The 12268-nt window shown below is 42.8% G+C and overlaps 2 protein-coding genes across 2 annotated transcripts in view; both read right to left on the bottom strand.

Annotated features, from left to right (window-relative positions):
- The window catches only part of LOC121635255 (NLR family CARD domain-containing protein 3-like), a 1000352-nt gene that overhangs the window by 146189 nt on the left and 841895 nt on the right, over positions 1 to 12268 (bottom strand). The window lies entirely within an intron of this gene.
- f10 (coagulation factor X) lies at positions 377 to 11531 on the bottom strand. Its single transcript, XM_041978413.1, has 9 exons — positions 11255 to 11531; positions 10620 to 10780; positions 10423 to 10447; positions 10223 to 10336; positions 8661 to 8792; positions 7192 to 7469; positions 6977 to 7094; positions 4079 to 4266; positions 377 to 1146 (listed from the first exon to the last, which is right to left on the bottom strand). The coding sequence occupies exons 1-9, from the start codon at positions 11517 to 11519 to the stop codon at positions 730 to 732; spliced, it is 1698 nt and encodes a 565-aa protein (XP_041834347.1). The 5' UTR covers positions 11520 to 11531; the 3' UTR covers positions 377 to 729.

Raw genomic sequence — 12268 nt, 5'->3', positions numbered from 1 at the left:
ATGATCCAGATCAAGCCGGACAGACCTGATGCTGCTGTAGACAGCGTTTCACCCAAGTTTAGCTTCATCTGAACATGAACATGACGGAGAATTTTACTGTTACCAGAAAATACTGCCACACGTCATAAAATAGATTGGAGAATTATTCTTGTAGAAATATTTTCTTTACCATGTAAAACTGAAGGTAAGGTTTTGTTCAGCATGTTATCACCGCTAACAAACATTATAATAAACACAAAACAAAACTTTCCTGCTGATTTGTAAGGAAAATATTAAACCGTATGAATAAAAAAAGCTGCTAAATTTGCTGTCGGGAATAAACCTTATTTCAGAATCATTGAAAAAAGTTTGCAAAAAATATTAATTATACAGACGCTGTAGATTATTTCTTTATTTGTGTCAGATGTAGCTTCAAAGCTCATTAATTCCAGTAACAGATAAAAATACAGGAAAGCAGACATCTGGTTCAGAGATTCAGAATGTGTCCATACTAATAATTCGTTTAAATCAACATGTGAGAGAAATGATCTTCCATGGAACTGAGCTGGTGGAGACCACAGACGGAGCTAAAAGAGTCCAAACGCTCGGGTAGCTTTCACAGCTGCAGAGACGACTTTATAAATTCTGATATGTCAGATTTGTGAAACTGCAGCGGAGGCCAGATGGATCGAGCTGAGGAGCTCTAACGGTGGATTAGGCGAACATGTCTGCTTTGAACAGAATGATGTTTTACAGGTACAGCCTCTCGATGGGGCCGTGGTGTCTCTTCAACCTGCCCTTCCCTTTGCGCATCAGGTTGTTCATAACTAGACGGATCCAGCGAATGTACTTGGACACTTGTGTGTAGACGCCATATTTGCCTTTGCGCGCGCAGCCCTCGCCCCAGCTCACGATGCCGGTGATGAAGTAGGTGTCCTTGTAGCTCGTGACGTGCGGCCCACCGCTGTCGCCCTGGCAGGCATCCTTGGCTATTGTGTCGTAACCGGCGCAGAACATGTGCAGCGAGATGCGCAGCTGCGTGGATTCGATGCAGGTTTGCCGATCCACGTAGGGCACGGCGAGGCGCTGCAAGGTGGGGGACGCCTGCCGACCCTCACCAACACGTCCAAAACCGCTGACTAGACCGTCTGGCTGGCGCATCAGGACCTGTAACAGGAGATGAGGTTTAACTCAGGCCAACAGGAAGCAGCGCTCTTCCCACCTGATTTTATAGATAAAACGTCCAGAGAATCTCCTTATTCACATTTTAATTTTATTCTTCATACTTATCTTTATACTTAATACAATGCAATAAAATAAATCTATAAAATGATAAAATAAAGAATAAAAAAAGAAAAATTCAGGTAAAAGCTAAGCTAAAAAGGTCTGGAGCCTTTTTATAAGACATCAACGGTCCCTGCAGCCCTGACAGTCTCTGGCAGGAGGTTCCACAGACGAGGACCGCGAGACGAGGTCCATGGCCCACGAACAACCACCTCGGTGCAGGCCTGTTGGTGAGGAGGGATCCCAGGGCAGAGAGGAGCGAGGCAACCCGTTACAGTTCGCAAGCTGCATCCATGAGAAGGTTGTCTTTGGTTTGTAACTCACCAGAGAGCAAATATCTTCCAAAAGGTTAGCTAGTGTCTTAGCTTAGGCGAGTCCGAGTCACTAGTCATTAGCTAGTCTGAGTGGCGGTACCAACACGTTTTCATTAGTTTATAGTACTTTTCATCAATAACAATATCGATACTTACTGGCATGATTTTACAGTCTGCATTAATATCATTACTGAATATGGAAAGATACAAACTTAACATCAAAACTTTAAAGCATTTTTTAAACAATAATTATACTGATGAGTTAATTAAACAAAAATAAGGTAAACACATCTTTTAAAAATGATGAAATTCTTAAACTTGATACAAGATTATTTAAATTTATTAAATGCAAAATAATAAATACATATATATAATAGTAATGTGCTAAATATAATAAAACATATTTTTCTATAACCTGCATTAAACCAGTAAAATATCAAACAAAACCTCATCGTCACTAACAGCAGCATCATCATCATGACTTCTGATTGGCTGCCATAGTCATGTGACACAGAAGGACTACACTGTGTTTTTATAGCCTAAAACAGTCATCCCCAGTCCTGGTCTTCAAGGCCCACTATCCTGCAGGTATTCCATGTCTCCCTGCTGCAACACACCTGATTCAAATGAACGGATCTCTGACCAGCTCTGCTCAAGTCTGCTAATGAGCCAACAATCAGAGTCAGGTGTGATGAAGCAGGGAAACATTCAACGTCTGCAGGCCTAGAGGACCGGAGTTGGGGATTCCTGGCCTAAAACTCTCAGAAGTGAAACAAATGTCACGTTTTTATCAACAGAGTGGTATCTCGATACTCAAAAAAGTATTGAATCCTATATTTTGACTGGCTGACATCGAAGTATCGACTCCATCGATCCGCCCATCCCGCTTAGCTGGTAGTTGGTTTTGGCTAACAGCTGATCGGTGGTAGTTGATTTTGACTAACAGCTGATCGGTGGTAGTTGGTTTTGACTAACAGCTAATCGGTGGTAGTTGGTTTTGGCTAACAGCTGATCGGTGGTAGTTGGTTTTGACTAACAGCTGATCGGTGGTAGTTGGTTTTTGGCTAACAGCTGATCGGTGGTAGTTGGTTTTTGGCTAACAGCTGATCGGTGGTAGTTGGTTTTGACTAACAGCTGATCGGTGGTAGTTGGTTTTTGGCTAACAGCTGATCGGTGGTAGTTGATTTGACTAACAGCTGATTGGTGGTAGTTGGTTTTGGCTAACAGCTGATCGGTGGTAGTTAGTTTTGGCTAACAGCTGATCGGTGGTAGTTGATTTTGACTAACAGCTGATCGGTGGTAGTTGGTTTTGGCTAACAGCTGATCGGTGGTAGTTGGTTTTTGACTAACAGCTGATCGGTGGTAGTTGATTTTGACTAACAGCTGATCGGTGGTAGTTGGTTTTTGACTAACAGCTGATCGGTGGTAGTTGGTTTTGGCTAACAGCTGATCGGTGGTAGTTGGTTTTGGTTAACTGCTGATCGGTGGTAGTTGATTTTGACTAACAGCTGATCGGTGGTAGTTGGTTTTGGCTAACAGCTGATCGGTGGTAGTTGGTTTTGACTAACAGCTGATCGGTGGTAGTTGATTTTGACTAACAGCTGATCGGTGGTAGTTGGTTTTGGCTAACAGCTGATCGGTGGTAGTTGGTTTTGGTTAACTGCTGATCGGTGGTAGTTGATTTTGACTAACAGCTGATCGGTGGTAGTTGGTTTTGGCTAACAGCTGATCGGTGGTAGTTGGTTTTGGCTAACAGCTGATCGGTGGTTTATCCAGAAATCGGTTCAAATAAAAATCATTCTGTGCTGAAATCAAAATTTAAATACCAGGGTTTAAAAAAGGATTAAAAACTGGTAAAACATACGAACCAGTTAAAAAGCTACAAGAATAGCCTAATTCAGTCCGAGCGTGTAATTTTACATATTTATAGTGTTGAGAAATAAAGACGTAAATATTGTGAGAGTAATAATCTCTTTGACAATAATCATAGCAAATAAATCTATAATTGTGACATTCCTACTTCCAACACCAGGGGGCGCTGCAACAGGCTGTTAACTGAGGGTTGTTTCTGTTTGTTAAGCATTTGGTTCAGATGGGTTTCAACTCAAACGACTAACAGCTCATTTATGCTAACTTACGAAATTATCTGCATCCATTTTAAACTTTGTCAAACATCAGTGCCCTCACACTTCCATGTGTGCTCTATGTTGGCATGGTTGTTAGAAAATACCTCCACTAGACGAGCTCAGAGTTCATTTCCAAGACGAAGCAACGTTCAACCGAGATACACACATTTGAACAGCTTCTTTTAAACAAAATGTACCATACAAACAAAATAAACATAGTGGACAGACAAGACGGTAAGTATACGTATGCATACTTAATGTTCAGCTGTTAGCACTTCTTATCTTCTCATTAGACATGCGAGCGGGATACAAGCTAATTAATAACAAACATGTTTAATTTGGTTTTTAAGTGATGCCAGTAGCTTCAGTGTTTACCTTTTCAGCGAAGTCAGCGTCTGGTATGCAGGCCGGCAGGATGTACCTGGTGAACTTGATGGGCGTGGTCAGTTTGATGAGCGCGATGTCGTTGTGGTACGTGTCCGGTTTGTACATGTAGTGGGTGGCGATGGACGCCACATGGTGTATAGCTTCATTACCATCATTTACCTCCGTGTCAAACTCGCCTGAGTGTACAGAAACAATAACACATTTAGTTTAATAAAAAAATGTAAACTTCAGCATAATGATTTACAAATATAATATTTTTACTAACTGATAATGCTTTAATTATGGTTTTGAGAAAATTTAATTTAATATAATTTAATAATTCTCCGGTCTGGCTTACATAAAGACTCACCAGCTCCTAAAATAAAAATACCTTATTTTTAAAAAGGCGTATAATCCCACAATCACCAGAAAATTAGCAAATAAACAGATTTAGATGTAATTCCTAAAAAGATTACAATAAAATATCAATAAAGTACATTTAAAATGTCCAACATTGTGTTCGCTTTCAACTGTTTCTACAAAATTATATTCTGTAAAATTTTTAAACCACAGATAAAATCACATTATAATCCTCTTAACCCTCCAATGCTGTGCACATCCTGTTTGCTGCATGAAGTTTCTGAGACCTATTCCATCACTTTACGGTTTGCTCAAAACCCTGTTTTCTATATTCTAGGGATGGCCCAACCTTAATTCTGTCGATACAGTGCCATTAGTTTATGGTACTTTTTCATCATTACCAATATTGATATTTCTTGCTCCTTAAAGGAAAATCACAATTGTACAGTGTACATTAATATCTTTATTGTAAGGGCAATATGGAACATAAATAAAATTCCAGAACATTAATACCTGAAAGAAATGCTTTTAAACAATAATAAATTATACTGATGAGTAAAATAAACATAAATAAGTAATAAATCTTTTAAAATGATAACAGCAGCAGCATCAACATGACATCTGATAGGCTGCCATAGTCATGTGACACAGAGAAATGAACAAGTATTATACTGGAGCAGGTGTACTGGAACGTTCCGGGAGCAGACAAGGCTGCAGCAGCTCCTCAACCCGGGCTGGTCCCTGCCTACAGACCTCTGATCTGCAGGACCAAACCCCCCCCAGAACCATCCAGGTCTGGACTGAGGAGGCTTCCTCAGCCTTACAGGACTGCTGTGAGCACACAGAGTGGGGAGGGTTGAAAGAGGACGCAGATCTGGAGGAAAACACATCGTCTGTGCTGACTTATGTTCACTTCTGCTCTGATGCTGTTCTTCCCACAAAGACCATCCCAGTTTCCCCAGCCAGAAGCCGTGGGTGGACAACCCTGGACAGCCTGCAGTTGGTCTACGGGGAGAAGCGTTCTACGGAGGATGCTGTCTCCATAGCGCTTCACACGGTCCTGACTCACCTGCAGCATCCCAACACCTGTGTTAGGACGCTGCTTTTGGACTTCAGCTCAGCCTTTAACAACGTTCTCCTGGACCTGCTGGTCCTGAAGCTCCACAACCTGGTCTACAGCATCACTCTGCACCTGGATCAGGAACTTCCTCACCAACAGGCCCAGGTGGTGAGGATAGGGAAGTCAGCATCTTCACCGTCAATCCTCACCGCTGGAGCGCCGCAGGGTTGTGTGCTCGGCTCTGCCCTCTTCACCCTCTTCACACAGGACTGGTCTGCCATCCACCCACCAACACGGCTGGGAAGTCTGCAGATGATCCCACCGTGGTGGGTCTCATATCCAACAATGATGAGACCACTACAGAGAAGAGGGCCAGAGTCTCACAGAATGCTGGTCCAGGAACAATCTGGTTCTTATCAACAAGACCAGGGAGGTCCTAGTAGCTTCCAGGAGGTCCAGAAAGACTGAGCACGGTCCTCTCTGCATCCATGGAGAGGCAGTGGAGCGAGTGGACAGCATGAAGTTCCTGGACACCCACATTTCCTCTGACCTCTCCTGGACTGAACACTTCCACCTGGTGAAGAAGCTCTTCTTCCTCAGGAAGGTGAAATGACGGGATTCTCTTCTCAGCTGCTGGTGAACTTCTACAGAACCTCCATGGAGAGCTTCCTGTGTCTCAGATCGACGGGACGGCAGCTGCACAGGACCACAAGACCTTAGCCCGGCTGGTGAGGACAGCTCAAAGGATTGTGGGTCGGCATCTACCAGATCTGGACTCCATCTACACCACCCGAGTCCAGAAGAGGGCCAGACACACTGCAGCTGACCCCGCCCACCCGGGCAACACCCTGTTAGTACCGCCTCCATCAGGAAGCTGGACAGGACCATTAAAACCACCACAGACAGACTCAGAGACAGTTCTTCAGCAGAGCTGTGGAAACAGCAGTAGAAGATTCACACCTTAGACTCGCACGCACGCACACACACACACACACACACACACACACACACGCACACACACACACACACACAGACCTCCGTCCATGCACCAGGATGCACTTTAACTACCCTGTAAATATGACTGTCTGCTGGGAAATCTCTCATTTATGTGAATATAGAGGTGTTCTATATTTTTAAAATATTTTATATCTTTATTCTTTACTTACTTGTGTGTGCCTGTTATATTTCTATTTTCTTATTTATGTTATTTGTGTTTAAGCCGAGAGATTTCTCAAAATTTCATTGTGTTTGTATAATGACAATAAAGATCTTGAATCCTGAATCTTAAAAAGGGTTAAATCTGGTTGCAATGTCCACATAGTACATTTGAATTATGCCTGCATAGTATGAGTGTTTATCCCAAGGGTTTTCTGCAGGACCCTTTTCATCCTTTATCCCTCTTCAGCAAAGCAGGATACATCAGAGAGTATTGAGACATCTGTAGCTGTTTAATAAGAGGTTCTAGGACTGCTTGTGATCCGACCTACCAAGCTTGACGTAAATGTAGCGTGTTTCGTTGATGCAGTGGGCGGCAGTCAGGATTATGTATTCGCTGAGGATGGTTCCCCCACAGAAGCCTTGGTCGTCCTCGTTCAAGAGGAGAGCCTATGGAGACAAGACAAAAACAAAGAGTGGTTAATGGAATGAGAGGACGAAGCTCTGGTGGGAAAAACAATCACTGGATCCGAGTCTCTGTCTCTACCTGCCACGGACATTCTCCTGGTGGACACTCTTCTCCATTGACAATGCGAGCGTCACCCACCCTCTGTGGAATGATCTTTTCTTCAGAAACCACCTTCTGGGGCTGAATCGAGTGGCTGGTGTTGTTCAGTTTGAGCAGATCAGTGGTGTTGTGCTGCTGCTCGGTGAGGTTAGCTTTCATGTCCAGCTCTGTAGCGTTCCCCCGCGTTAAGTTCTTTCGCTCGTAATTGAAAATGGTCCGGATCTTATCCGTGAAGATGGCCCCACATTTAAAGGTCTCTGCAAGAATTTGTGAGACGTTTAGAGGTCAGGGTGTCGTGATCTGTGGGTTTTTGGTCTAGGTCTGGTTTTGCTATTGTCTTAGTTTCTGGTTTTGTCTCATTTTATTTTGAAGGTTTATCTGTTCAGTTCACTTCCTGTTCATCACACCAGGTTTCATTTTCTAACCTGCTCCTCATTTAGTTTGTACACCTCAGAGTATATTTTTACTCCTTGGCTTCGTTTGGTCACTGCCAGAGGCGTCTTTGTGTTGTTATTGGAATGAGTCTGCTTCTTAGTTTTGGTTTTCTAGTTAGTCTGTCTGTGTCGTCTTCAGTTATCATCATTAAACCGTTAATTCCTACGTCTTTCTGCCTCCTGCCCGTTCACCCTACATTTGAGTCCTCATCCTCCAATCATCTGCCATCATGGTGCTTAGATGCAACACACCAACCAACAATAGAAAACGTCGCTATCTTTATTAAGTTTTGTCTTATTATTGGACTTTAGAAAGTGATTATGTTTATGTGTTTCTGGTTTTGTTGTATAAATGCATCTAATATTCTTTTTCCTCATGTTTTGCACCTCAAGCAGACAGTAACTAACCTTTTAAGATAAGATTTTTAATTCCACATGAAACCTTAATAGGTGGTCAAAGCAAGGATGACCTGATTTTTTATAAGCTAGCAAAAACCGCACTAAACAACTTGCTTGACTTGAGCATCAAAACTCAGGTTAAAATCAAGTTTTCTGGCTTCCTGCAGCCTGCCTGATTTCTGACAGACTGCCAAGATTAGAAAGAAAGGCACTAAAAGAATTTGGGACACCAAAACAGATTGATTTGTCATCAGTGAATTTAAAGAAACTTTGCTAAGACCTGTAAACCCATTGCCATGTACAAATGAGTGTCATCAGCATAAAATTGTAAAGCACATCATCTACATCAAGGCAACTCAATTCGGTCCTACGAGGGCCGCAATCCAGCAGGTTTTCCATGTATTCCTGCACCAACACACCTGAGTCAAATTAATGAGTTATTGTGTAGAACCTGATTGGCTGTTAGAGCCACCTAATTTGACTCAGGTGTGTTGGTGCAGGGATACATGGAAAACCTGCTGGATTGCGGCCCTCGTAGGACCGAATTGAGTAGCCCTGATCTACATCTTTAAGAATTTGAGAAATTGAACAATCAGTACAGTGATTTTCTCTCACTGTTTGAGTAGCAGGATTTGTCGTCCGAGGCCAGAAAATATCCATCAGCACAGGAACATTCAATGCTTCTTCTGACCACACTGCAGTAATGTTCACAGCCGCCATTTTCTGTGTCACAGAGCTGAGGAATAACTACAAAAACAGGAAACAAAGTGAGGGCATTTTATTCATTTTCTAAAGTATCACAGTATTGTAGCGCTATGGTTGATAAAACCCTAAAAAAAGGTTGTTAAACTGCTACATCAGACATCACTTGAACCACTCCACAGTGGCACAGGTGTGGAACAGCACACATGTATTATAGACTGAACAGGTTTAAATTTGAGGGTCTAGAACAAACTTTTCTAGTTTTTCTTTTATGAAAAACTAAGGTTTACAGTCCAACTTCAAATTTACAAAAACCTTGCAGGTTTGACCATTAACTCATTTAAAAATGCCTAATAAGATCCCAAATAAAGCAACTTTCCTATAGATCAACACAAATAGAATCTTTTTTGCACCATGAGTTGCATCCTGGCCATTAGAAAATCAAGCGACTCCTGAATTTATTTCCTGACACCGAGTTTTAATTTAATCTTTTCTTTTGCAAGCTTTCACTTTTTCTGGTCAAAGGTCAATAACGTGTATTTCAATATTTACGTTCTGCAAGATCTTCAGACTAAATGCATGTCCACATTGATGATAACATTTCTTCTTTTTTTACACACAGTAGGAGAGCACACTAAATCTGTGGCGGAAGTCTTCTTGTTCTTTTTAGTTTTATGGTTCCAATGCAAATGTTCGCTCGCTGCACATTATTACACACCGCTGTACATGTATGTGGGAATTTCCTGCATTATAAGAGCTAGGTTTGCAGGAATTGATTATATGTTGTGTGATTCCCGCAGTGAATTTCAATTCATGCACCCAGGTGAGGGAACACAAGAGTTAACATCAGCTCTTCAACTTTGTCTAATTTCCTTCTATTCTGCACAGTCAGCTACAGCAAGTTATTGATAGAGACTCGTAGATACCATCAGTGACAAGATGACAACATCTATGTACAAAGGTATTAGGCTCATCAACAGTGCTTTGGGTGAAGTTACAAATTCCCAAGTAACACAATAATCTCATATAGTACACATCTATAACACTACATGAGAAAACATTCCAGTAAAACCATCAGCCTTTTGTCACAAAGCAAAAAGTGTTCAGGAAGATGACAGAGCCCAAGGCCTTCAAGATTTTCCAAAGTCCAATCAGATCAAATATAAATGGAATGTTTTCAAACAATCATAATCCACAAAGGTCCACCCCAAATCCACACCCACAGAAGTCCGTTGAACATCCGCTGAGAGGAAAAGATGATTTGGTTGTACAAAGTGGTTTTAACAACCATCTCTGTTAGAGAGAGCAACATGTGGACCACCTTTATTAACCTTCTGCCACCTCAAACCCAAGTAAGCAGCAGAGGATGGATTCACAAAGCTTCCTAAGACAACAACCCAGCCTTTACCAAAATATGCCTAAACCAAACCTACAGGATTGAGCCTGACTGTCCATAGTGGCTCTAGGTTATGTACCAATTTCACAGTTGAAGCCCTTGTATCCCTCCTGGCAGTAGCAAGTGTAGCTTCCAATCCCGTCTTTGCATTTTCCCCCATTAAGACAAGGGTTTGACTCGCATGCATCACCATCTGTAGGAAAAGATGGAGTAAGTAGTTCTCTTGTGGCAGTGGAAGTCTGTAAAAGGTTTCTAGATCAGTTTAGAAAAGGGCCTTACCTACATATATGGCCCAGAACTCATCCTAAAAGGAAAACATAATTGAATAAAATGGTTGAAAACAACAGAAACCTTGATCAGAATGTCTAAATAAAGAAAAGGAAAGTTCATGTTTATGTCCAATGGGACATAAAAAGGTTAAAGATTTGGCTCTGATAAAAAGCTGTGTTTGGTGTGAAGGTGCAGGTGATTCATACAGTTTTCTCCTTGTTTTCAAAGATCTCTCGCGCCTCCTCCCAGCTACAGCGCTCCTCCATGCACTCCCTCTCCTTGTTGCCTTGTTTCATCTCCTCTAGAAAGCTGTTGGCCCGTCTCTGCCGGGCCAGAACCTGACTGGCTGCTCGGCCGTCCAAGAAAACTGGTGATGGAAAAAAAGTTGGCTCATGGGAGAAATGCAGCTTAAAAAACAAAGTGCATTTAGACATTTCTAAACAATATTTAAAGGAGGTGAATACATTCACCAGTGAATGTTGATAGAATTTAAGGTTCAAGGCATTAATAAACTATAAGGATGAGGTTCTGGTATCAGACATCGGACCAGCAGGCCCGCTCACATTTAAGAAAATTTGCCAGGACTCTCTTTGGACTGGGAAATATAAGAATGTTTTGTCAGGATCAGAGTAAAAGAAAGCTTTGCCAATTATTCAGTATGCTATGCACTCACAACATCATGGGGTCATCATGGGGCCAACTGCCAATCAACAACTCCCCCCCCCCCAACTTCCTCCCCAGTCAACATGCTTCTTCTTCTCCCCTTTAAATTCCACATTCCTCCCTGCTGTCCTGCTCGTCTTCAGTCCTGAAGGCTGAATCTAGATCGGGGCAAACCTACCATGAGCGGCGGTCAGGTGAAGCAGGAGGAGGCCCGTGGACAGTCGCAGACACCAGAACATGGTCCCGGCTGGATGTGAGCTCGGCTGGAGAAACCTCAGTGATCTGAGTGGGAGTAATGGAGTCTGAATGTGGAGAGAGGAGGGGAGGCAGAGAGGGCAACGACCTGTACTGAGGGAGGAGAGAGCCGGGGGAGGAAGCTTGGGCTGGGCGGAGCTTTTCTCAGGCATCCAGGCCTCCCACTGCAAGTATTTCACCCTCATCATAACTTTAGAGGAAAACTGCAGCTCCTGGAGTGTACTGCTGCAGGAAGCTGGGACTTCACACATGAGGGATTACACAAGTCAGAAAAATGTTGTATATCTCACACTGGCACTATAAACATCCCCCACAGTTCATTTTGTCTGAAATAAGCCTCTTTAGTTCCTGTCTCGTAAAGATCCTCCTCCCTAAACACCCACTTTCCTCTGATGGCTGTCTTCGGGAAGCCTGCAGGAGGCAGCACCTGCAGGGGGCAGCGTTCAGGTCGCACAAATGACATGTTACTTCGCATCAACACGCGCAGCTACATGCCAAACGAACACGTGGCAGCCATGATACGTACGCAGGGACACGTAACTACCAGCAAGTACATCCCAGCCCTAAAACCCAACAACAACTGCACGATCATCCTTCATGCTCTGGTTTTAATAAGTCCAGACACTGAAGCTGAGCGTCAGCTAAGATTAATGCTGTTATTACCTCATTTTCTGACCGTGAGCTGTCAGTGCGGCAGTCTTTTTTATTTTCCTAAAAGTTGTGTTTAACAAAGTTAAAACCCGTTTTAAATTTTGTAAGCTAGAAGTGACATGGTTCAGATTCTGAGGCTGGTCACTGGGTGTCAGAGGGGTTGATCTCATGTTAATGTTTCCATGGCAACAGGTTCGTTATAGGCTGAAGTTTGGACCTCTGCGGTGAGTCTCCTGTTGTGTACATTGGAAAAAAAGGAGGACTTGTGCCGTTTCTTTGTAAACTG

The sequence above is a fragment of the Melanotaenia boesemani genome, chromosome 24, assembly GCF_017639745.1.
Source record: "Melanotaenia boesemani isolate fMelBoe1 chromosome 24, fMelBoe1.pri, whole genome shotgun sequence".
NCBI lineage: Eukaryota > Metazoa > Chordata > Actinopteri > Atheriniformes > Melanotaeniidae > Melanotaenia > Melanotaenia boesemani.
This window is presented reverse-complemented; position numbering and strand designations above follow the sequence as displayed.